This window comes from Hyaena hyaena, unplaced genomic scaffold (genome assembly GCF_003009895.1).
Source record: "Hyaena hyaena isolate Hyena2069 unplaced genomic scaffold, ASM300989v1 scaffold_391, whole genome shotgun sequence".
Taxonomy (NCBI): domain Eukaryota; kingdom Metazoa; phylum Chordata; class Mammalia; order Carnivora; family Hyaenidae; genus Hyaena; species Hyaena hyaena.
In genome coordinates, this window is record NW_024081024.1 from 1,109,866 (window position 1) to 1,133,778 (window position 23,913).

Sequence of the window (23,913 nt, forward strand, 5' to 3'; positions counted from 1 at the left end):
GACTCTCCAGGGTCAGAGATGCAAAAAATAAGCATCACTTTAAAAGTTCTCATGACAAAAACATCATGGTATGCACTTAGCCTCAGTTTTCCAGGAGGACAGACAATGGACTCTGCAAAAGGCAGAATTAAAACCCATCAGTTTGAGACAATTGATAACAATCAGAAAGAACACTATGAAAAAAAATGACACGTAAAAAGAAGGCAAATAAAATTCTAGAAGTGAAAAGCTTCTAGAATTTAAAAACACAATATACATTTCGAGGAGTATCTAATAAGCAACTGAGCTGGAATTGGAAAAATAGCTGAAAAAATTATTTAAAAAATTCCACAGAGACAGACAATAAATAGATCATACAAATATACAGTTAAGAGAGTTGGAAGACTGAATGGCAAGAACAAACTTTTGTTGAATAGGATGTATAGCAGGAGAGAATGTGTACAATACCAGGAGACACTATTTCAAATACCATATAATATGTCAATCCTCAGTTATTTAGATAAAAGTAGACAAACTTATTTACTAACACCGTGAAACTGCAAAATATTAAGAATTTTTAAAAATCATAATAGCAAACAGAGAACTAAAGGTAATCTATAAAGGAAAACTTTTAATGAGAAAAGGGATTTCTCAAAAGTTATTAGTGAAGGAAAAAAAATTAAAATTATATCTACAAAGACAAAAGTATTTAGCATTTAGCCGAGAATTCTATAGCTATCTAAACAGTGTTCAAATTCTATAGCTATCTAAACAGTGTTCAACCATGAAGAAAAAAAAGTAAAGCTTTTCTTAAGGAGAACTTAAATAATTTAATAATCATTTGTAATGATTATTATTATGAAAAAAAAACCTGCTAAAAAACGTCCTTTGGAAAAATGACATTGAGACCAGAAACATGGAGTTAGGTATTAGAAGAAAAACGAAAACAGAAATTAAAAAATTCTAATGTAATTGAAGAAGCATTAACTCATCAAAAGCATAATGATGATTAACTTGGGGGAGTATAAAACAAGGTAGAATAAAAACACTCAACAATAATTGTATGCTGCCTGGAAAATTCCCCTAGCTCTTATGTTAATGCCAGGCAAAGACTTAAGCGATGTTACCATGAAGATGAGGTAGCAGTACTACAGAATCCATTTCAAAGATGGACTCATTAAAACCCTTTTCAAAGGTTAACCCACTCCAAATCTGTCCAAAGGACTAAATTATGTGTCTGTGGCCAGAAAGAGATGTGGCTCTGGCTACTGAGTCCAGAGTGCATAAAATTAAAACATGGTTTCATCAGTGATGAACTCCCCACCTGACGTAAAGCTTGTGTAGGTCAAAAACATTGAAGTTCATTTGATCGAGGTGGGCACAGGTGGTATACAGAAAAGAAATACCTTGCTTGCTGATGCAGATCTTCTTTTTCGCCTTACATGCCTTGCCTCCCTCTCCCTTCTACCTTAGCCTCTGCTGCCTTCAAGAGAGAAATAATTAGGAGTGGGACCAAAGTCTTTCTGTCCCACTATGGACTAAAGGGTTCATGACTCTCTGAGTATGCTAGGGGACTTTGGGGAATGGAAGGACTGAAGTTTTTATGAGTTTGTTGGCTATCGCTGCCAAGGTCACCATTCTATGTGGACCCATTGGTTCAATTTGGGTCTCCTCCAAATTCAGTTGATGGGTGCAGGCAAGGTTTGCAGTGGATAAAAGGAACCTAAAAGAACTTGTGATTGAGGTCCTTTGGTCTAATGTCAGTGTACTATAATCTGTTGTTGAATATAGCTGGAATTTATGTGTATTTGTTTCTCCTGGGAATGCTTATAAGCACCAAAGAGAATGCTCTTGATTAGAAATGAGCCACATATAGTGAAGTGTTCTCCCTATAGCCACATGTGGGGAAGGTTCTATGACCCCAAGAATTACTATTTGCTACACATCTCTGTGACAGATGGTTTGCTGATGGGAATCTCTGGCAAGAAGAGGCAGCATCCCAGAGGCGCCCCTTGGCATTTTAAACATGTCACCTTCCTCATACAACTTCTGGGTACATCACTTTTAAAACAGCAGTTGACTTGCTACTGGATTCTTATAGAAATTGAATGCCTGGTGTATGGCGGGTTGTGACTTCTGTGCCTGATAGTCTCATTTTGATGGGTCAATTGGAACTCAATGACTAGCAAGGTGTGAAGAAATCAACAAGTCTCATTGAATGGAAGTGGCACACTGAAGAAAATAGCCAGCCTGGCCCCAGGAGCATCATGATTTTACACGAAAAAAATGGCATCTATTCCTTTGGGGAAACTTTAACCCCACTCTGCTGCTTGAAACAAGATGCTGAATCAATGCAGACTTCAATCAGTTGCCCTCAGTGTCTTGACCTGGTTTATTGATGGTTCAGCAATAGCTGTGCGGAACCAAAAATGGACAATTTGAGTTCCATGGGCAGAAATCAAGATTTTTTTTCATAGTATCCTCCTTGCTAAACTTTTTCATCTTTTTACTCACTCTTGGGCTGTTAGACCTATCTCTTTGGTTTAACACTTGGGAAACTACAGATCCCACATGAAAAAGGGGTTTCTTTGGGGCTGTAGTCTGTCAAAACAAACTGTGACTGCTGGTAAGAACTTTTGTGTCACTTGTATAGATTTGCACAGTAAGGGTATGTTCCTGATGAGACCAACTAGAATCCAGCTAATGATCAGGCTGTGTTGTCCAGATTATACTGTTGCTACCTAGACCTATCATCATGCTGGACATCGCAACACATATACCAACATAAAGCAGGCCTGCAGTATTTTGTGTAACTGATGCCAAAGTTTCCATTGCTTGCCAGCATTGTGAGTCTCATTGAACTTGATTTGCCTTATTAATTGTGAAGGAAACCATGGGGCATTGCTCATGCACAGCCTTGGCAGATGTATGGCATCAGACTTAATCCCCTCTTGAGGTTACTAGAAGTCCTTTTAACTATTGACACTTTTTCAAGTGATAGCGCTGCTGTCCCTGTTCAGTCAGCTGACTCTGGACACAATCATGGTCCTTGAAACTAATCTGTCATGTGAAAGTCATGTGTTTGACTTTCCAGACTACTTGTGGTCTGACCATGGTATAGTTTTTATTACAAATGCCACTCAACAGTAGACTGATAGTCAAGGTATTTGATGGGTCTCCCATAGTCTCCACTATCCGTAGGCTTCTGGTATTGGTGATAACTAATTGATCCAGTGAGATTTATGAGCCTGTTTTCTTTACGTCCTTCTGATGTACTTAGTTTTGTAAGGTAAGTGGTCACTGAATAAAGTTTTCCCTCCAGGATAATAATCATAATAAAATGGGGGTAGAGGGTTAGTGTGATGTTATTATGTAATTATCTATCTATCTATCTATCTATCTATCATTTGTTTGGCCTTTATCCTCCATTCTTGGCATGGAGTTCCTAAAACCTTGTAATTTTCTGATAGGAGTGAGAGGAGCATCTTTTATTCATAATAACCCCTTTTTAAACATAATTGAGTTTATGCTAATGAGCTGATCTTAGAAGAAGGGGGTTGGTTGCCAGAGGAACCAACTATGTGATTACTGGGTTGGAACCCTCAGCTCTACTCCTGATCTATAGGGATGAGAGAAGGTCTGGAGACTGACTTATTCAACAGTGACCAATGAATGATTCGATAAATTGTGCTTGTATAATGAAGGCTCCATAAGAACTCTGACTAAAGAGGTTTGGGGTGCTTTCAGGTTGGCAAACACAACAAGGTGCTGGGACAGTGACATGCCCAGAGAAATCCTGGAAATTTGGCATCTTACTTTGCCCTATATATCTCTCTTCCATTTTGCTGTTCCTGAGTTGTATCATTTCAAATAAACCAGTAATCAGCACTTTCCTGAGTTCTGTGAGCCATTCTATCAAATAACTGAACTTACGGGCAGTGAGAACTTACATTTTACAGCCAGTCAGTCAGAGTATAGGTGACAATCCAGGACTTGTGGTTGGCATCTGAGGTGAGGGACCCCTCATAGTTTAGTGAGACAGTCCTTACCCTGTACAGTGTGTAGTAACTCTGGGTGGTTAGTATTAGAATTGTTTAGTTTGAGGAAAGGAATCCACACATTTGGTGTCAGAAGTGAAGTGTTGAATTGTATAGAAAGAAACAGGAGTTTTCCTGAAATAATGCAGATACATTTTGAAAATTTGGGATTCTACCCTGACCCTTCTCCTGGGCATCATGATTATTTTTTTCTCTTAACATTGTCAACCTCAGGGTGTGCTGGTTGGTCTACACTGTGGGTGGTAGCCTAAGCAAAAGTGGGTGAAGAATTTCAAACAATTCTAATTCAGCCACCAGAATATCTCTGGACTCTTATAGCCTTGGATCATAAGGGTAAGTTGAGTACACTGTTTATGTGACATAGTGGCTTTTTAAAAAGTTTTGTAAAAATGGCTTTTTCCCTTCTGCACCTACCTTTTCAAAAGAAAGTTCGGGTTGTGATTGGAAATAATAATAAAAATGCCGAATTTACAACTACAAGGAGAGTGACAATTTTTTTTAAAAAATTAATGTTTATTTATATTTGAGAGAGACAGAGACAGAGAGAGACAGTGCATGAGTGGGGAGGGGCAGAAGGAGACTGAGACAGACTCTGAAGTAGGCTCCCGGATCTGGGCTGACAGCACAGAGTCCAACACGGGGCTCCAACACATGAGAGATCATGACCTGAGCCAACGTTGGACCCTTAATCGACTGAGCCACCTAGGCACCCCAAGAAAAGTGACAATTTTCTAGTGGTGGAGCAAGAAGAACTGCCTTGGCACCTGGGGAGGGAATACCTAATCACACCACTTTGGCTCTACATGGTATTTAAGACAGCCTGAACTCACTGGCCAAGATTGTTATGGATGATAGACTTGCTCTAGACTTCCTTCTTGTGGTCAAAGGTGAGGTCTGTGCTATTGCTAACATATCCTGCTGTATCTAAGTAAAAGCTTCAAACCAAGTAGAAAGGTCATTACTAAAACTTAAGAAAAAGCCACTCAGCTTTTTAAAATAAGCCCTGATGATTTATGGGATCATTTGAGTTCATCGGGTTCAAACCCCTGTGGGGGCATTGTTGGAATCAATACTGCCAATTGACCTCCCCTTGTTGCTTGAAATCCTTTGATAATTAAATGCTGTATGAGACAAATTGATGGATTTAGTCTCAGCCTTTGTTAGTCAGAATCATAGGAGTGGCTTAGGGATTGGTGTGCTCAGAGAAAAGAAAGTCAATAGTGAAAATGGCATAGAAATGAGGGGTGAGGTTGGGAAACAATTTTCTGTAGGTCTCATGTTTCTAAATGTTACTCACAGTGAGGCACTGACAGCCCTTTGTCCTGGACTGGCTTTCCAAGGATGTTTATACAGTGAATAGCATCATAAGAGAGATAGTGTTTCCCTTATGAGTGATGGGCAGCCATGCATTCTGTCCATTAAAACTGATTGAAGTTCCTAATCTCATGGTTTCTCTTCTACAGTGCAACTCCCTGGGTATCCAAGCATTAGCTGGTCATCTTTGCTTAGACCTTTGGGATTAAAGCTCAGGCAACTGTTGCAAAAATACTGTCACTCTGGTGACCACTATTATTCTAAGTGATAAACTGTATTTTGTCTTTGACCCAGGAGTCTTGCTATCTTGTAGGTTAAAGTCTCACACCTTTCACAGTTCGGGACACTAGATTGTACAACACAGTGTGAAATTAATCCATATGTTTGGAGAAAGTACTTTAGTCTACATAGATAAGAAATAATGAATGTCCAAATTATGTAAATAACTACAAATCAATAAATGGCAAGCTACTGCAAGAAAAATACACTGAGAATATAGAATTAACTTAAAAGAAGAAGAAACCAGGTTGTAAAAAAACATGAAAAGATACTCAACATTACATGTTATCATGGAAAAATGCAAGTTAAAACCACAGAGAGATCCCATTTATATCCATAAATTGTTCAAAACTTCTTAAGTTTTATGAAGATTTGAGGGAAATGAGAGCCATTATATATTTATTGCAGGTGGGAGTGCAAATTTACAGAACTGTTTTAGAGAGTGTTTTGAAGCCTAATTAGGCCTGGATTTAGCAGTATCTAATTTTCTTTCTCCTTTCTTCTTACTTCCCGCCCTCCTCCCCTCCTTTCCTCTCTTCTTCCCTCCCTTCCTGGAGGAGATTGTATGCTATTTTCAAGAGAAATAATTGTTCAGGTGGTAACAAGCATATACAGAGGTTTTTCTAAACTTACAAAATTTTTACTGATTCTATAGAAAATCTTCTTGAAATTATAAATTATGTTCCTGGTAGTTAAGTTTCACCAAAAAGAGTATATTTAACTCATATATTTGAAAGATAAGGTAGTCGTACTATTTCAAATTACGTAATTCATGCTTATAAAATTGGTCTCTGATACAGTATGTAATGAATTTAGCCTTTTGAGGCTAAAACAACATCCACCCCTTACTTCTAAAGTAAAAGCAAGGATAGAGGAAAAGATACCATACCTATTACTGGAACTGGTGGCATGATAATTCTACCTCTGTAGTAGCTAAGGTAATTTTCTGGCTGGCTACCTCCTTGGTATGTTGATAGTTCAAGATCAATATTTTTAACCGTGAAGCCGAGACACAATAGAAAAAAAAAGTGTTATGAGAACAAGATGGGTCTGAAGAGTGAACTTGAACTCTTCATACATTCACATCTCTGTGTTGAGTATCAACTGCATTTAGTCTGCTCAGGCTGCTATAACAGCTTACCACAGACTGGGTGGTTTAAACAATAGAAATGGATTTTCTCACAGTCTGGAGTCTGGAAGTCCCAGATCAAGGTATCAAGGTATCGGCAGAGCTGGTTTCTAGAGAGGCATATTTTATTTCATTTTATTTTATTTATTTTATTATATTATATTTTATTTTATTTTTATTTATTTTATTTTATTCTTTTTTTGGCTCACAGGTGGCCGCCTTCCTGATGTGACCTCACATGCCTTTCCTCTGCGCATGATAAGAACACCAGTCCTGTAGGCTTAGGTCCCCACCCGATCACCTCATTAACCTCATTTAACCTTAATCATCTGTTTCAAGGCGCTGTCTTCAAGTACAGCCACTTGGGAGTGGGGCTTCAACGTTAAAATTTTGAGGGGATGCACTCGAATCTGTAACACCAGCCATGTGCCTGCCACTGTAGCGAACAGAACAAAGATGCTTCTCTTTGCGGGGCCTGTGCTGGGGAGGTGGCGAACAATAAATAATAACTGTAGTATGTAAATAGATTATGTAGCATGTTAGAAGGCAGTAAAAGTCATAGAAAAAAGCAACCAGCAGGTAAAAGGGATCTGGAGTGCTGGCATAGGCTTTGGGGTAGGTGACAGTTTTTTTTTTTTTCAATCTTTAAAAAAATATATTTACTTTTGAGAGAGAGCGTGCGCAGGCGCCTATCAATTGGGGAGGGGCAGAGAGAGAGAGAGAGAGGCGGAGACCCAGAATCTGAAGCAGGCTCCAGGCTCTGAGCTGACGGCATAGAAACCCAATGCTGGAGCTTGAACTCACAAGCTGCAAGATATCAGCCAAAGTCAGCCACGTAACCAACTGAGCTACCCAGGCGCCCCAGGGTAGGTGACTGTTTTAAACAGAGCAAGCCAATTAGGGCCCTTTTGAGTAGGTGACATTGAGCAAAGCCTCTTATTAAATCTGCTGTTTATTCAGTTGAGAAAAACAGGCACTTATTGAGAAGCTTTGACAGACATGATTCAGAGTCAGATAATCTTGGTTTAAGTTCTAACTTTGTGTGATTCAGGGCAAGTTAGCCTCAGCACTAAATTACATAACCAACGCCGCAATTAGAGGAATTCCAGATGCCAGGACTTTTCCGAGGTGATCATTCCTGTTTCAGATGAAACAGGAAAATCTGTTGTAAGATGGCTGACAGGACTGTCCCTGATTAATGAGGAATGTGGAAGTAACAGGCTATGAAGTGTTCCCTCTGCCGTTGCTCTGGGCTCAGATCTCTGGAGAATGATCCCCCTGAGCTCACCGGTGTAAAATAAACCTCCTCCCTTCCAAGCTCTCCAAGTGCCGCTTGGTTCTTCCGCTGGATGATCCAGACCAGATTCCGCAACAAAAGAACAAATTACTTCAGTTGAATTTGAACCCTATTCTGGGATCATTGTCTAATTGCTAAACTTATCAGGTATGTATAGTTTGGTGAACTGCCGAGCCCTAGAGGCCTTTCATTGCCCGCTTGGTTTCCCTGCAGTGCCTATTGCAGAGTACTTGCTTTGGTGTGGAAGACCAGGAATGACCTCATTAATTATATTGATAAATATGTCAATCAGAGGCATTCCAAAGGCTTTTCATTTGACTGTAGGGATTAGTGCGGTTTGGATGAGGAAAAGTTGATGAATTTCGCTGCATCTCACTAATGTAAAGTATCAAGAATTTATGGGGCATGCCTAGAATTGCACTTTGCTCAGCAGCTGGGAAAATAATTCTGTCAGATCTTGATTATCCATATCAATAAAAAATAAAAATATCAAAGACTAACATACAGGAAATCTATAAACTCTCACCACAGAAACAGAAAGGTAGCAAAGATACGCCTTGGCCAAATGGAAGAAGCAATTTTGAAAGGGAGCCGCAGAGGGGATCAAGAAGCTGATCAGGCCAATTGACCTGGGAGCAGCTAGAGCAAGGAGTGAGAGAAAGAGAAATGTAGGCAATTTATGAATGTTCATTAAGTGTAAAGTGGATAATACAGGGATGTCCCCTCTTCTTTTTTAAACAAAATGTAAATCGGCAGAATATAATTCCTTAGTTTCCTTTATTCTATAAATGAGATGCAACTTCTTTGTTAGACCCTGGGCTGAGCTCTGGTGAGATTGTAGCAAATAACCTAGTCCTTGATTTTCTAGAGAATTACAGTCTAGTCATCAAGAGATGACAGTAAACCATCATGACCCAGTGTGGTGAGGCCATGGTAACATTATGCACAGGGAACTCTGGGGCCCTAGCAGGAAGCACCTAGCCCTGGGGCAGCGGCTGAGTGAAGGTGGGGAGATTTACAGGAACAGCCAAAACTATGCCTTCACACTGTCATTCAACAGAAATAATTAAACAATCTCGGCAAGTTGGATAGACATTTGTGCTAAGTTTTAGGGATGGATGAAGTGCATTCCAACTTTAGAGGATTTAGACTCTGGTAAAGGGAAACACGTATAGACACGTTCCCTAGTATATCATTAGGTACCAAGGGGAAAGTTTTGTAAAGAATGCAATAGCAACACAAGTCTGTTCCACTGTGGTTGGGGTTAATGTTGTGAGGAAGTGCCCAGTGTCTGGGAAGATGAGCAGGTGTGCAGCTTGGGGAGGGCGCGTCAAGCCACTGAAGTAGATGAAACACCCTGAACAAAGGTGAGGGAGCAGGCACAGTTAAATTGTAGAAGTACAAGTAGATCAATGTGGCTGCAGTTGATGGCATGTGAAGAAGGGGAGAGGGCTTAGAATGGAGAAAAGAAACAAAGTAAGCAAGGCTTTATTTGCCTGGGGGAAGGAATTAGTGTATTCCATGGACCTGTGGATATTTGTGAGAGAGAGATAAGATGAACATTCAGGGGCCAAAGCAGAAGAGCAGAAATCTAGAGTTGGAATTATTCTGGCTTCATTGTAGAGGATAGATGGGAGTAGGAAGGCATGAAAGTAGCAGGTACCAGTTAGGAGTAGTCTGGGCACCAAATGAATCAAGACTGTGTTGGTGAGGGAAAGAGAGAGAAATATGAGAAGAAACGTAGTTTTCAAGATGTGATAACTGATTGTATGACAAAGGTGTTTTGGAGAAAAGGGGTTCAGCATGACTCCTTTTCATCTGTGGGTGCAGTTGTGTGATTAGCTCAGCTTTTCCGCGCGGTATGGATTGTTCAGCAGAAGGTAGGTAGAGTTTAACAAACTTTACGGCCTCTGAATGTATAAATTGTTCAGTGGATTTTACATTCCTTGAGTGGAACTACATCATTTCTTAATTGTTTTAATCTCTTTTAGTGTAATTTGGTAGAATGTGATGAAGTAGTGCCTCCAGCCTAAATTAACCTGATGTATAAAATGTATGTAAACCTTTGGGTTAAAAAAATACTGAAAAATGACCACTCTTCTAGCAGTATGCGTATTAAGACAATATTAGATTAGCAATGCTACAACTTTTAGGGTTTTTACATTCTCTTTCAAAAGGAAACAAGCACTGGTGTTCTTGGAATATAAGCTAAGGTAGCAATTTTACCTGGGGGGGAAAAAGCATAAATGGTTTCCTTCCATGGCTTAATTCAACTAATTTAACTAGTCATGGAACCTTCTTCAATTATTAATTTATTCTACGAGAGTTGGCTATCCTTTATTCCTGTATTATAGCTGTTCAAAGATGAGGTTTAGAGATGGGGTGAATTTATAAGAGCTAACTCTATCGAGAAAGTTTTATGACAGTGTTTCATCAATAATGCTCAGTTGACAAAGTAATTGCTATTTCAGGCCCTTTTGGCCTGAAGAGTTTTTGTTCTGAATCTGTGGTTTAAATGCATAACAAAAGAAAGGAATCTTTAATGGTACTTGCTTTGAAATTAGAATGTGATTACTTTAAAGCACTATGGATAGTTTTATTGCCTTAAACTATTTTTAACTGCCATTCTTTTTTAATGGTCTCTATAACTGCATGCTGTGAGAAGAAAAGCTAGTAGAGAATTCACTTTGGTTGAGAGGTAGGTGAAGACCTGTGGGGAATTGCAGGAAAGATCTTATTTTTTTGACCTAGTGATCATTAGCCCTTTCCATGCCTTCCCTAAAGCTTGACACAGGTGTGTTTCCAGCGCAACATTTTTAGCCTAATTGGACCAACCAGCAGTGTAAGGCTACCAGAACTTTCATTTTATGAAACTGAGTGATTTTTGAGAAAGGACTGATGGAATCACTATGAGTGTAAACATGCCTCACACATGGATACATCTTTCTTACATTCCTTAAAAACATGTTAGAGGCATAGGAACTGTTTCTAACATACAGTGGAGTCTGAGGTATTTGTAATCTGTGAGACCGAAAGGAATAACAGTATCTGTTCTCTGAGAGCATTGTCATTTGCCAGGAATTTGCCCTAGAAATAGGTCAAGATGAAGAGACCCTACCCGGCCATACATGCTCTGGTATGCCTCTGTAATCATCAGCCTTTGTGCATTACAGCGTTGAGTTAGAATGTCGATCAGCATGTCTTTGTCACAGCCTGGAAAAGAATAATATTTGAAGATTAGTAAAGTTCCTGCTCTGTAGTTTGGAAGAACCCATTATCTAAGGTTCAAAAACCATTGTGCGAGCATTATCCCTGATGGTATTTTAAAGCAGTGAGCAATTTTAACTAGAATTGGAAATCACAGAGCAACACTTGATGAAGGCTTGGTTTTTGCTCTCTCTCAATTTGGTGCTATTACTACAGATTTCCTTTAAAAGGATCCAATTAAAAAATATAGAGGAATAAAATATACGGTCTTCGGCCACCTCTCCTACCCCACCAAAAAAGGCTTACTTGACTTTAGGCTGATTAGTATTTAAAGGAGTACAACATCTTTCTCATTTTACAGTTAGAGAGATATAATTTACAATGGATATACATTAAGACAAAAATAACAGCTAGATTTCAAGATGTCCCGGAGAAAGAAGAGTTAGTGGAGAAGGAAATTATGAAAGTACAAGTGATGTGTACCCTTGTGAGGGACTGTGTGAATCTCTCATGGTCTCTCTGTCTCACAACCAAGGCTGTTTTCTGGGCTATATGAGGTCTCCATTTCCTTATACGCCAATTCATTATACTGATATAACACCTGGATGCATAACTAGTCCAGAAAAATCCAGCTCTAACTGTATTCATAGCAGAGTGACCAAGAAGGCCTTACCATTTGCCTCAGCTTGACTAAAATTTAGACAGTGTTCTTTCTGACTATAACCCCTTGATATCCCTTTTCTGAGAGCATTTACTTTGGAAAAATTGTAATTTCTTTTTCCTTTGAGATCTAAATCTTCTGTCAATCACTTGCCAGTTTATAGTCCAGAAATGTCTTTCCCAAAAACTTGGGAGCCATCCCTTTGAAATAGAATCATCGAGAAAGGTAAGAATTCCTATCTTCCAGTCTCCTTGGGAGGATATGAACCTAACTTTCTTAAATACTAGTTAGCAAACACAAATGGCCTAATCACTTTGACAAACACCCCCAATTCCCAGAGTTCTCCAATAATTTTCAACTAGTTCACAGCCTTCCTACCACCATGCTTAAAAAGTCTTGCCATTTGTTTCAGAGGAACTGAGTTCAGTCTCTCTTTTCTGTTGGTAAAGTCTTGATTTCTGTTCCAATAATCTTGAATAAATTCTTCCTTGCCTGTTTAAGTCTGTGTGGTGCAACTTTTCTTTGACAAAATGAAATAAATAATGGAGATGAGGAGAAAAATGAATTGAAAGGCTAGGATATGAAGCAGATCATCTTTTTGGAAATTAAAGCCATCCTGGATGCACTTGGGTTCTTAGGGAAGCTGAGTCAGGTGTTGAAATATCCAGGGAATGAGGGCTACTAGGATTTACATAGATAACTAAGCCCTGTGAAACAGAAGGAAGAGGAGGATATTTTATGCCAGTGAGAGAAATGATCTGAAGGTGTAAAATGGAAGGAGAGAGGCATAGAATCAGCTCCAAAAACTGAAATTTATGGTGTGTGAGAGGCATAGAGCATCATATTCTTCTGAGGCTAGCTGGTTAATGCCCTGGACTCAAAGGATGTTAAGTGGTTCTGTAGGAATCTGTTAACTGCATGATGGGAATTGCAAAGTGAACAAATTTTTAATAATAAATAGAAGATTTTAAAATTATATCCATTGTCATTTTTACGATCATCACATCTATGTAATTATTATAGTTTTCTGGTTTTTGTTACTATTCTTTTGAGATTATCTACAATCTATCTCTGACTGAATATTCATTTTTCAAAGTGCTCATAGCAATTCTTGCTCATTTATTTTTCCAGGATATGTCCGACTCATTTTATTTTGACCTCAAAAAATTTGTAAACATTTTTAATTAAAATAATTTAGGGACCAATTTTGAAAGTTGTCTTTTTGTCATTATATTTACTAAGTTATTTCAGTGTTTTTTCTTTTCTAAAAGACTTAGCCAAGGTTTGTAGAGGTTTTGCAAATGACAGGAAACTTTATTTTGTTAAAAATATCCATATTTGTGGGGCTCCTGGGTGGGCTCAGTCGGTTAAGTGTCTGACTTTGGCTCAGGTCATGAGCTTGCCATTCATGAGTTAGAGCCCCATGTTGGACTCTGTGCTGACAGCTCAGAGCCTGGAGCCTGTTTCAGATTCTGTGTCTCCCACTGTCTCCGCCCCTTCCCTGCTTGCTTTCTGTCTCTCTCTCTCTCTCAAAAATAAACAAGCATTTTAAAAATTTAAAAAATCGGGGCGCCTGGGTGGCTCAGTCGGTTAAGCATCCAACTTCGGCTCAGATCATGATCTCACGGTTCTTGGGCTCGAGCCCCACATCAGGCTCTGTGCTGACAGCTCAGAGCCTGGAGCCTCCTTCAGATTCTATATCTCCCTCTTTCTGACCCTCCTCTGCTCATGCTGTCTCTCTCTCTCTCTCTCTCTCTCTCAGAAATAAATTTAAAAAGAAACATTAAAAAATTAAAAAAATAAAAATTAAAAAATCCTATTTGCATGTCTGTTGACATTTAAAGTTACATTATTTGTATTTTATTTCTTAACACATAATTGCTTAATTAAATAAATGATACTGAATTTTGTAAACATGGCATTACCTTGTATTCAGAAAACTTATTGAACTCTCATAGTTATTAGTAATTTTTAGTTGATTAGCCTAGATTTTGAGATACAAATAATATACTCAGCACATAATAAGAATTTTGATTTCTTTTTTACAATCACTGTAAGTTTTTCTTTATGATCCTATTATATTATGACGAAAATTTCTAGATAATTCTTATTTTCTTGTTTCACAGAAAAGCCTTGCATAATGAACGATAGCAGTTTTGTAAACTTTTACAATATACAGTTGATTCTTGTTATTTGTGGTAGTTTTCTACAAAGGTATCATGAACACTGAATTAATAGATGCTGAAGTATTTCTCTGAGGGGAAATATACAGTTAGATTTCTACAACCTCTGGTCACAACATTTTTGTTAACAGAAATGCCATTTACATTACATATGTTTGTTAGTTATTGTCCTGGTAAAACATGCATGTCTCATTAGCATTGAAAGCCATTTCCTCATGTATTTTTCCTGTATAAAATTTAGGAGGTATTTTTAAAGAATATCTTTAAAATTTTTTAAAATGTGTATTTATTTTTGAGAGAGAGAGAAGAGCAAGAGTGGGGGAGGAGCAGAGAGAGAGAGGGAGACACAGAATCCAAAGCAGGCTCCAAAGCTGTGCTGACAGCTCAGAGCCTAACACAGGGCTTGAACTCACAAACCGTGAGATTGTGACCTGAGCTGAAGTCAGATGCTTAACCAACTGAGCCACCCAGTTGCCCCATTTCTAAAGAATATCTTAAGTAGTTATCGTCTACAGCCTACTGATCTACAGAACTTGTTCAGCTGGAGGTTTAACAACTTTTATGCTGTATCACCTTTTGAAACATGCAAGCCATCTAGGACTTTCAAAAGAAAGCTGATAGCTACACTTTTTATACTATTATCAGTTGTCATCTCATGAACTCACAAAGTTAGTTAGAAAAACTATGCTTTTCCATAGCTTCATAACATAGAACAGATGTGACTTTACCATTTTTCTTGATAGCTTCATGCATTGATCAGTGAATTATATCTTTTTTTTTTTCTGGATGTACTATAATAGTGATTTATTAGCATTGATCTCATGGCCAACAGCACTAGAACTCATGTTTGAATGAAGCTTATCTGATGCACATAGTTTCTCCTTGATATTTCTTCTTGTGCTTGGGAACACTGGACACTTCAGCACAACATTTGTGGCGGGCATTTTAAACAACACAATCACCAACCAAAAGCACAAAGATGCAAAAAATATAGCATTAAATAGACTACAGAAAGAATGGTTGTTACCAGTATGACAGCTGAGACAAGAAGGCAGAGCAACATCTTGTCTAATCTCAGCTGGTAGTATGTACACTGGTGACTCAAAGTTTTCATGTCTCTGCACGTCTGTTAAGGACCATGAAAGCACTACAAATACTGATTTTGGTGTTATAAATAATTTTTGGCCAGTAGACAAATGGGCAGATGTGTATTCTATGAATAATAAATGTCGACTATATGGTCAAATAGGCAAAAGTGGCCTACCAGGCAAGAATATAATTATTACTGGGGCGCCTGGGTGGCTTAGTCGGTTGAGCATCCGACTTTCGCTTAGGTCATGATCTCGCGGTTCGTGGGTTCGAGCCCCACGTCGGGCTCCGTGCTGACTGCCAGCTCAGAGCCTGGAGCCTGTTTCGGTCTGTGACTCCATCTCTCTCTGACCCTCCCCTGCTCACGCTGTCTCTCTCTCTGTCTCCTAGAAATAAATTAAAAAAAAAAAAACATTAAAAAAAAAGAATATACTTATTACTAAAATTTCAAATTATATCTAAAGCACTGAGTGGCCTACACAAATAGATTATAAGTAATGGGATAGAGAAAGATACACTCTGCTAATGTAATGAAAAAAAAACTGGAGTAACTATATTATTTTTAACACAAAAGACTTCAGAAGGAAAATTATTAGGGATAAAAGGGCCATTACATAATGATAAAGGGGCCAATTCTCCAAGATGATACTATAAATCTTAATATGTGTGAGCCCAAATAAAAAGCATCAAAATACATGAGGCAAAAACAGATAGAACTGCTAGGAGAAACATGAATCCACTATTTTATCTGGAATTTAACGCCTCTTTATCATAAATGGGCAGATTGAGCAGGTAGAAAATTTGTTAGAACATGGTTGAAATCAACCACATCATCAATCAACTTGACATCATTGATATCTATAGAATACTTCCTCCAACAGCATACAAGGAAAGCAACAGATTATTTATTCTTCTATAGCTCATGTGTAACACTAAGACTACATAAAATACACCATTTAACACCATTAAGATAATAGAAACTATACAACATACACCCTCAGACCACAGTGGAATTAAACTAGAAATCAGTAACAGCAATTAGCTGGACAACCTCAAACTTCCTGGAGATTAAACAACACACTTATAAGTAACACATAGGTCAAAGAAGACTCAAGACAATTAAAAAAATTAAAACCAAATGAAAATGAAAATATAAGCTATTAAAATTTGTGGGATGTAGCAAATAAAATGCTTAGAGAAAAATTTGTAGCATCGAATAAATATGTGGGAAATGAAGAAAGTCCTAAAATCACTAACCTAAATTTCTACCTTAAGGATTAAAAACAAGAAAAGAACAAATTAAATCTAAAGTAAGCAGGAGCAAAGAAATAATGAAAAGTAGAGTAGAAATCAATTCAATTTAAAACAGGAAATTAATAGATAAAAGCATTTAACCTGAAAGCACATTCTTTGAAAAAAAAAAAAAAACCAACAGTAAATTTGGTAACTCTCTAGCCAGGTTAACTAAGAAAAAAAGAGGGAGAAGAGATACTAACATCAGAAAGGAAAGATGATGCATTATTACAGATACTATGGATATGAAAAGGATAATAAAGGAATACTAAGAACAAGTCTGTGCCAGAAAATTTGATCCTGTAGATGAAATAGACAATTGCTTCAAAGATATAGTCTACCCAAACTTACACAAAGAGAAATAGACAATATGAATAGGCCTATATGTTTTAAAGAAATTAAATAGATATTAAATAACATGTCAAAGCAGAAACTACCAGGCCTTGATGGGTTCACTAGTGAACTCTACCAAACTTTTCTTAAAATTTTATTTCAGAGACAGAATATGAGTAGAGGAGATGGGCAGAAGGAGGGGGGGGAGAGAGAGAGGAAGAGAGAGAGAAAGAGAGAGAGAGAGAGAGAGAGAGAATCTTAAGCAGGCTCCCTGTTCAGCATGGAGCCCAATGCAGGACTCAATCCCATGACTTTGGGATTATGACCTGAGCTGAAATCAAGAGTTGTATGTTCAACCAGCTGAGCTACCCAGGTCCCCCTCTACCAAACCTTTAAAGAATAGTTTGATATTTTTAAATAATATCTTCCAGAAGATAGTGGTAGAGGGAATACTTCCTAAATCATTCTATGAGGCCAGCATTACTCTAATACCAAAACTAGAGAAAGTATTACAAGAAAGGAAAATAAAGACCAGTATCTGTCATGAACACAGTTGTAAAATTTCCTTTAAAAAACTGGCAAATTGAATTCAACACTGTAAGAAAGAATTGTGTATTATGACCAAGTGGTGTTTATTTCAGGCATGCAAGTCTTATCTCAACAGTTGAAAATTAATCAGTATAATAGAATAAAGAAGAAAAACTGTTGACTATCAACAGATGAAGAAAAAACATTTGACAAAATCCAAGAGTATTCAAGATGAAAACTCTGAGCAAAACCTATAGGGAAACATTATACTTAATGGGGATGAAGACTGAACAAGGCAAATAGCACTGACTGTTTCAAAAAGATTAATTTTGACTTGAATGCAGCTTTGTCAAAAGTTAGACATGTAGTTTAAAAATAGTTCAGGTTGTCCAGCATCTCACAGGGATGATTTGGAAATTATATATGGTAACTGAGACAAAATAAACAATTGTTCTAAAACTACATGCATAAGAAAGGTAGTTACTAATGGTAAGGAACTGGATACTGGACTATTAAGGACTGTTAACTGACAGTTATTCCTTTTTGGTGTGATTGGTGAGTTTTTATGCAACTTAAGACAAAAAATTTTTCAATGTTTATTTTTAAGAGAGAGAGAGACAGAGAGCACATGCATGAGTGGGGGAGGGGCAGAGAGAGCTTGAGAGAGAGAGACAGAATTGGAAGTAGGCTTCAGGCTCTGAGCTGTCAACACAGAACCTGATGTGGGGCTTGAACCCATGAGATCATGATCTGAGCAGAAGTTGGATGCTTAACTGACTGAGCCATCGTGGTGCTCCACAACCTAAGACAATTTTTGTTAACTGCTCATTTTCATTTGCTTTAGAGTTTGCTTTCTTGTTTTTCTAAATAAAATGCAGCAGCCAGGTCAAAAATCAGCAAGTGTGACTACATCAAACTTGAAAGCTTCTAAAGAGCAAAAAAAGAAAAAAAAACAATTAACAGAATGAAAAAGCAAACTACAGAAAGGGAGAAAATATTTGAAAATCATATACTTGATAAGGGATTATTATCTAAAATACAGAAGAATCTCATACAACTCAATAGCAAAAATCAATAATCCTATTAAAAATGGACAAAGAACCTGAATAGACATTTTTCCAAAGAAGACATACAAACGGCCCGTAAGTGCATGGAAAGGTGCTCAACATCACTAATCATCAGGTAAATGCAAATCAAAACTATGACGAAATATCACTTTGCACCGGTTAAGATGACTATTATTGAAAAGACAAGAAATGTAGAGAAAAGGGAATTTCCACTGGTATGCATGTAAATTGGTACAGCTGCAATGGAAAACAGTATGGAGGTTCCTCAGAAAATTAAAAACAGAACTTCCATATGAAATAGCAATCCTACTTCTGGGTGTTTATCTAAAGGAAATAAAGTCACTCTCATAGAGATGTCTGCACCCCCATATTCACTATAATATTTTCACAATAGTGATAACATGAAAACCACTTAAGTGTCCATCAACAGATGATAAAGAAAATGTGATTCTCATTCTCTCTCTCTCTCTCTCTCTCACATACACATACAGTGGAATATTATTCAGCCATAAAAAGAAGACAGTCCTGCTAATTGAGAAAACCTGGATAAATCCTGAGGGTATTATGCTAAGTGAATGAGTCAGAAAGATGAGTACTGTATGATATCACTTAGAAGCAAAATTTAAAACAGCAGAACTCATAGAAACAGCCAGGGGCTGAAGCGTGGGGAAATGGGAGTTGCTGGTCAAGCTTTCCTCAAGTTACAAGAGGGATAAGTTCTGGAGATCTAATATACAGCATGGTGACTACAGTGAACTATACTGGGTTGTATACTTGATAGTTGCTAAGAGAGTTAATCTTAAATGTTCTCACCATAACAACAACAACAACAACAAATGATCTTATGTTAGGTAAAGAGAGGTTAGTAGCATTATTGTGTTAATTATTTCACAATATATATATACCAGGCAGGTCATCACACTGTCCATCTTAAACTTATGTAATGTTAGGTATTCATTATATCTCAGTTACACTGGGAAAACCCCCCACAGTAGCCAAGGAAAACATTAACAATTGTCTTTTTAAATTACACTCTGGCAGGGTCATCAGGATTGATAGACTTTTAAAGAATTTTAAGCTGTGTTCTTGCTCTTGCATGCTAGAGTGGACAGCATGCAGTCAAAACCAAAACCTCTCGAAATTCTTCCATCTGAAACACTGACAAGCAAAAAATTACAATGGTAAAATGAATCCATATTCTGACCCTATAGTTGCTATGGCAGGAAAATTGAAATTGGAGCAAAGAAATTTTTTTTCATTGAATAGATTGATCTGTGGTTAAAGCAAAATTATTCTCCTGTAGACAGAGTTAATTTATAACCTTTTGTTACCTTGTCTCTGTATTTTTCTAGTGATGACTGATATTTTAAAAGGCATGAAACTTCGCAAACTTCTAAAGTTAACTTTAGAGAACGTATTTAAAGTCTTTTATTGTTTTCCTGTGAGAGTATGCTAGGGAATAAAACACAAAAATGAGCATGCATATATTGCACGCGCGAGCACGCACACACACACACACACACACACACACACACACACACAGCATAGTTCTCATAGTTCTCTTAAAGGCGACCTTATCTTTAAAGTTAAGAGCTTACTTTCTAATGAAAGGCTTTGCATGTTCTGTGCAAACATTTCAATATTTATCTTCATGCTTACCAGGAGTCTTAAAAGAGATTTTAGTTAAGGAAAATATATGGATGCTTAACAGCTCCATTTAATTTCTTAAAAATTAAATCTTTGTTTTTAAAAAGAACTCAATAGTTTTCCTCCCTTATCTCTAGATTCCTTTTCTAAACTCTAGTTTCCATTCCTTGAATATCCAGTTAAGAACCTGTATGCCAGACTCCATGCTCTGGGAACAGTCTGAAGTCAGCAGTTACACAAAAGGACAAGCTCAATGAAAATGAGATTGGGGTGCCTGAGTGGCTCCGTCCCTTAAGCACCTGACTTTGGCTCAGGTCATGATCTAACAGTCCATGAGTTGGAGCCCTGCCTTGGGCTCTGTGCTGATAGCTTGGAGCCTGGAGCCTGCTTGGATTCTGTGTCTCCCTCTCTCTCTGCCCCTCCCCTGCTCGTGTGCTCTCTCTCTCTCTTCGTCTCTTTCCAAATGATAAATAAACATTAAAAAATTTTAAACAAAATGAAAAAAAAGAAAATGAGATCAGTGACTTAAGGCGTGCAGAAGAGGGTGCCCCAGAAGTTGGCATGGCTGGTTGGGTTTGGAGTGCCCAAAGAACAATTCAGAGAGGAGGAATTACTTGAAGAGAATCTCGAAAAGAATTTGGATGCAAAATAACAGGAGAAGAATATAGCATTCCAGGTAGGGGATTATTGGACTAGTTTATAGAGATGTGGAAAAGCAGATCCAATTTGGGGAATAGCAGAAAGTTTGATTTAGCTGGAAGTGGAAGTAGAAAAAAAATAGGCTAGAAAACAAACAAAGGCAAAGAAGGATGTGTTTTCCTAGATTAAAGTTTTTTGGTTTGGGGTTTCATTTAGTAGTTAGTGGTGAGAATTTAAGGATTTAAGACAAAAACATGTGAAGATCAGATCTGCAATTGAGAGATCAAATCAGTTTACCATTATTGTTCTTTTCTATTATTTTTCTTATTCTTGTTGGCCAGCTTTTTGTTTTAATCTGTGCTTGCCTTCCTTTAGACATCAGCTAATTATAATCATATTATAATCTTCAACTGAGGTAAAGTGAAAAAATTGCAATAAAAGTTGATAGAAATGGTCTGGCTTACCAAATCCTTGGAGTGCTCCACCTAGCATTTGGGCATCCATTACGGGGTTGAAATTGGGAGCTGGGAAGATGGTTCCTTGCACCTGGTGGGAAGAGTGAATGAGAAAGAAATGAGTGTTTTATAACAAAGATTTCAACAGTTCTTTTTGTAGATAAATGGAAACAAAAATATATTCCGTATATTTAAATTACTCTAAGACACACACATAGGTCTGTTAAACAGATGTGTTAATTGTATGTTAATTGCATGGAGCAAATTTGGTGGTTTTTTTAATAATACACTGCCCTTATTATATTGACATCTATTATTCATCTAGGAAATTGAGATACTAGAACCAGTAGTAGAAAATGTGAGAGCCAAAGAAATATAAATCTTTGCAACAAACAGTAAACATTTTCTTAGGAATTGGTGGCTGTTTAAGAGAAACCAAAGACCGAACTCTATTGGGAGAGGATTCATGATGTTCAGATGAAATATGAGTGGCACTTGCCACCCTAGCTTTTTTATGCATCAGGGACCTTAAAATCATATTAGAGAAAATAGAAATATTTGAATATGGATTATGGGATTCATAAAAATCTAGGTGATATAGATAGGGCAGAGATTTTTTAGCTGAAGCTTGCAGCTGCAGAGGAAAACAAATACCTGACTTTCTATTTAAATCCTCTCTCACTAATATCAAAATGGCAAAACATTTATGTTAGGCTTTGAATTCACATGGTCTGTTATTTCGGACAGAGCCAGCCAGGACAAGGCACCGTAACATCACAGTACAAGAGAATTGTTGATCAAAATTTATTAACAATGGGAACTCTCCCCTTGTTTGTTGTCAGGGTGGCCAGAAACAATGGGAGAAAAAACCTTCCCATAGTAAATGGATCTACTAGGCCTTGAGAACTCAAGCTTTCACCAAGCTCTTCTGCAAGAATAATATTTTAGCTGAAGATGAAGTTTTCTAGTGCCCATTTCCTAACAGTAGAAAATTAATTAATGAGAAGAAGACTGCACCATCATTTCTAGTCCAAGAGATATACATATACTAATACCAAAATATTTATGAAAAGATTTTGGGGGGTTAAGAACATTGTCCACTTGAATTAAAACTAAAATTTAAATTCTGTTTGGATTTCATGTGACTACTTGAAGGAGACTGGAAATCAGTTGTGGTATGGCCACATTTTCATAAGTACAGCCATGTTAGTAGAACATTCTTCTTAATTATGTATATGGACACATATACGTAATTAAAATGAGAATATGGTATGCATCTTACATTGCTAAAGTGCATGCAATTTGCTTCTGATATTTAAGTTTAGTGGAAGTGATCTAGAGACTAAGTTCTCTTGAGCCAATCCTCAATTTTGAGAGCTTTTTATTAGGAGACAATATGAATGTAATCTCTTTTATCCACTAACCTGTTCCATTGGGGCTCTATTAAGAGGATAGACTTTGATTTTTTTTTTTACTTATTAAATGCAGTTTAGATAGCAGATTCTAGTGTAAATTCTAGGTTGAGTTCTCCTCACCCAAAGCATTATTTTTGAATGTTGTTATCCTAGAAAAATGACAGCTTTAAACTTTTGTGAGAATAGCCATATATTGAACGTGAAAATTGTTTTCTATTTGTCACTGCCTTTTTGTCTAGGTAGTTCTTTCTCAGTCCCCCCCCTCCTCCCATTGGTAAAATAAAGTGGGGTTTTTGAGGCATGGAAAAGAGATACTTTATTTTCCCTATTTTAGGAAGATTTGTTTAGACAAGTCTTGTGTGGACAGTACCAATTTTTTGCCTTGGAGACCTTAATTTTGCTATCTGCTATCTGCTAAAGGGCTTTTTAAACTATAAAAGACAAAATGCATTGAAAAACAATACTGTTAAATATATGTGTAAATTATCTAGGGGATTTTAAGCACAGAGTATGCAGATTTTCACCACAAAACATCTCATTACTGGCTAGGATCTTTCAGAATTTCTATCGGAGTAAGTGCTATAAAATAAAAGCATATACCTTTATAGGAAAGAAAAAGAAACTTCAAAATTTATAGGTAAAAGAAGTTGTAAATGTTTATAATGATTTATCAGACAATCTGTAGGTGGAAGAGGGTTTTATTTTGTTGTCGTTAATCCTTGTACAGATTAATTGTGCAACATATTTTTACAATATAATGTAAGAATTATTTTTTCTTTTTTCTTTACAGTTCTCATATTCTTTGCCATTTAAACTCATTATTTCCTTGTCAACTGGCATTGCTAATATGTTAAAAATGTTTCGGAAAAAAATTCAACATGAAGTAAAGGAAAATTGTAAATGCTTAGAAATTCACAAAACACAATTTTTCTAGTATGTATTTATCATTTATGCCCACTTATATATCATAGCAGACCATTATATATATATATATATATATAAAGTTTATTTATTTCAAGAAAGAGTGCATAGTAGACCATTTTATTTATTTATTTATTTACTTATTTATTTATTTTTAAATTTATTTACTTATTTTGAGAGAGAAAGTGTGCATGGTGGGGAGGGCATAGAGAGAGATGACAAAGAGAGTGAAGCCAAAGCAGACTCTGCATTGCCAGCACGGAGCCTGCTGCACGATTCACACATATGGAACTGTGAGATCCATGACCAGAATTGAAATCAAGAGTAGAACACTCAAGCGACTGAGCCACCCAGGCACCCCCATTATAATTCCTTTTATGCCAATTATATATTATTTTAAATTTTTTAACGTTTATTTA

General features: G+C 37.1%; 1 protein-coding gene across 1 annotated transcript in view; it reads right to left on the bottom strand.

Moving 5' to 3' along the window:
• ANXA10 (annexin A10) overlaps positions 1–22,591 on the bottom strand; it is a 57,011-nt gene extending 34,420 nt beyond the window's left edge. Inside the window, exons 1-3 of the mRNA XM_039251507.1 lie at positions 22,583–22,591; positions 21,168–21,249; positions 11,175–11,269 (exon numbers count right to left, since the gene is read on the bottom strand). Of these exons, the coding sequence (XP_039107438.1) occupies positions 11,175–11,269; positions 21,168–21,249; positions 22,583–22,591 (186 nt within the window). The remainder of the gene's footprint in view (positions 1–11,174; positions 11,270–21,167; positions 21,250–22,582) is intronic.
• Positions 22,592–23,913: the final 1,322 nt, after the last annotated feature.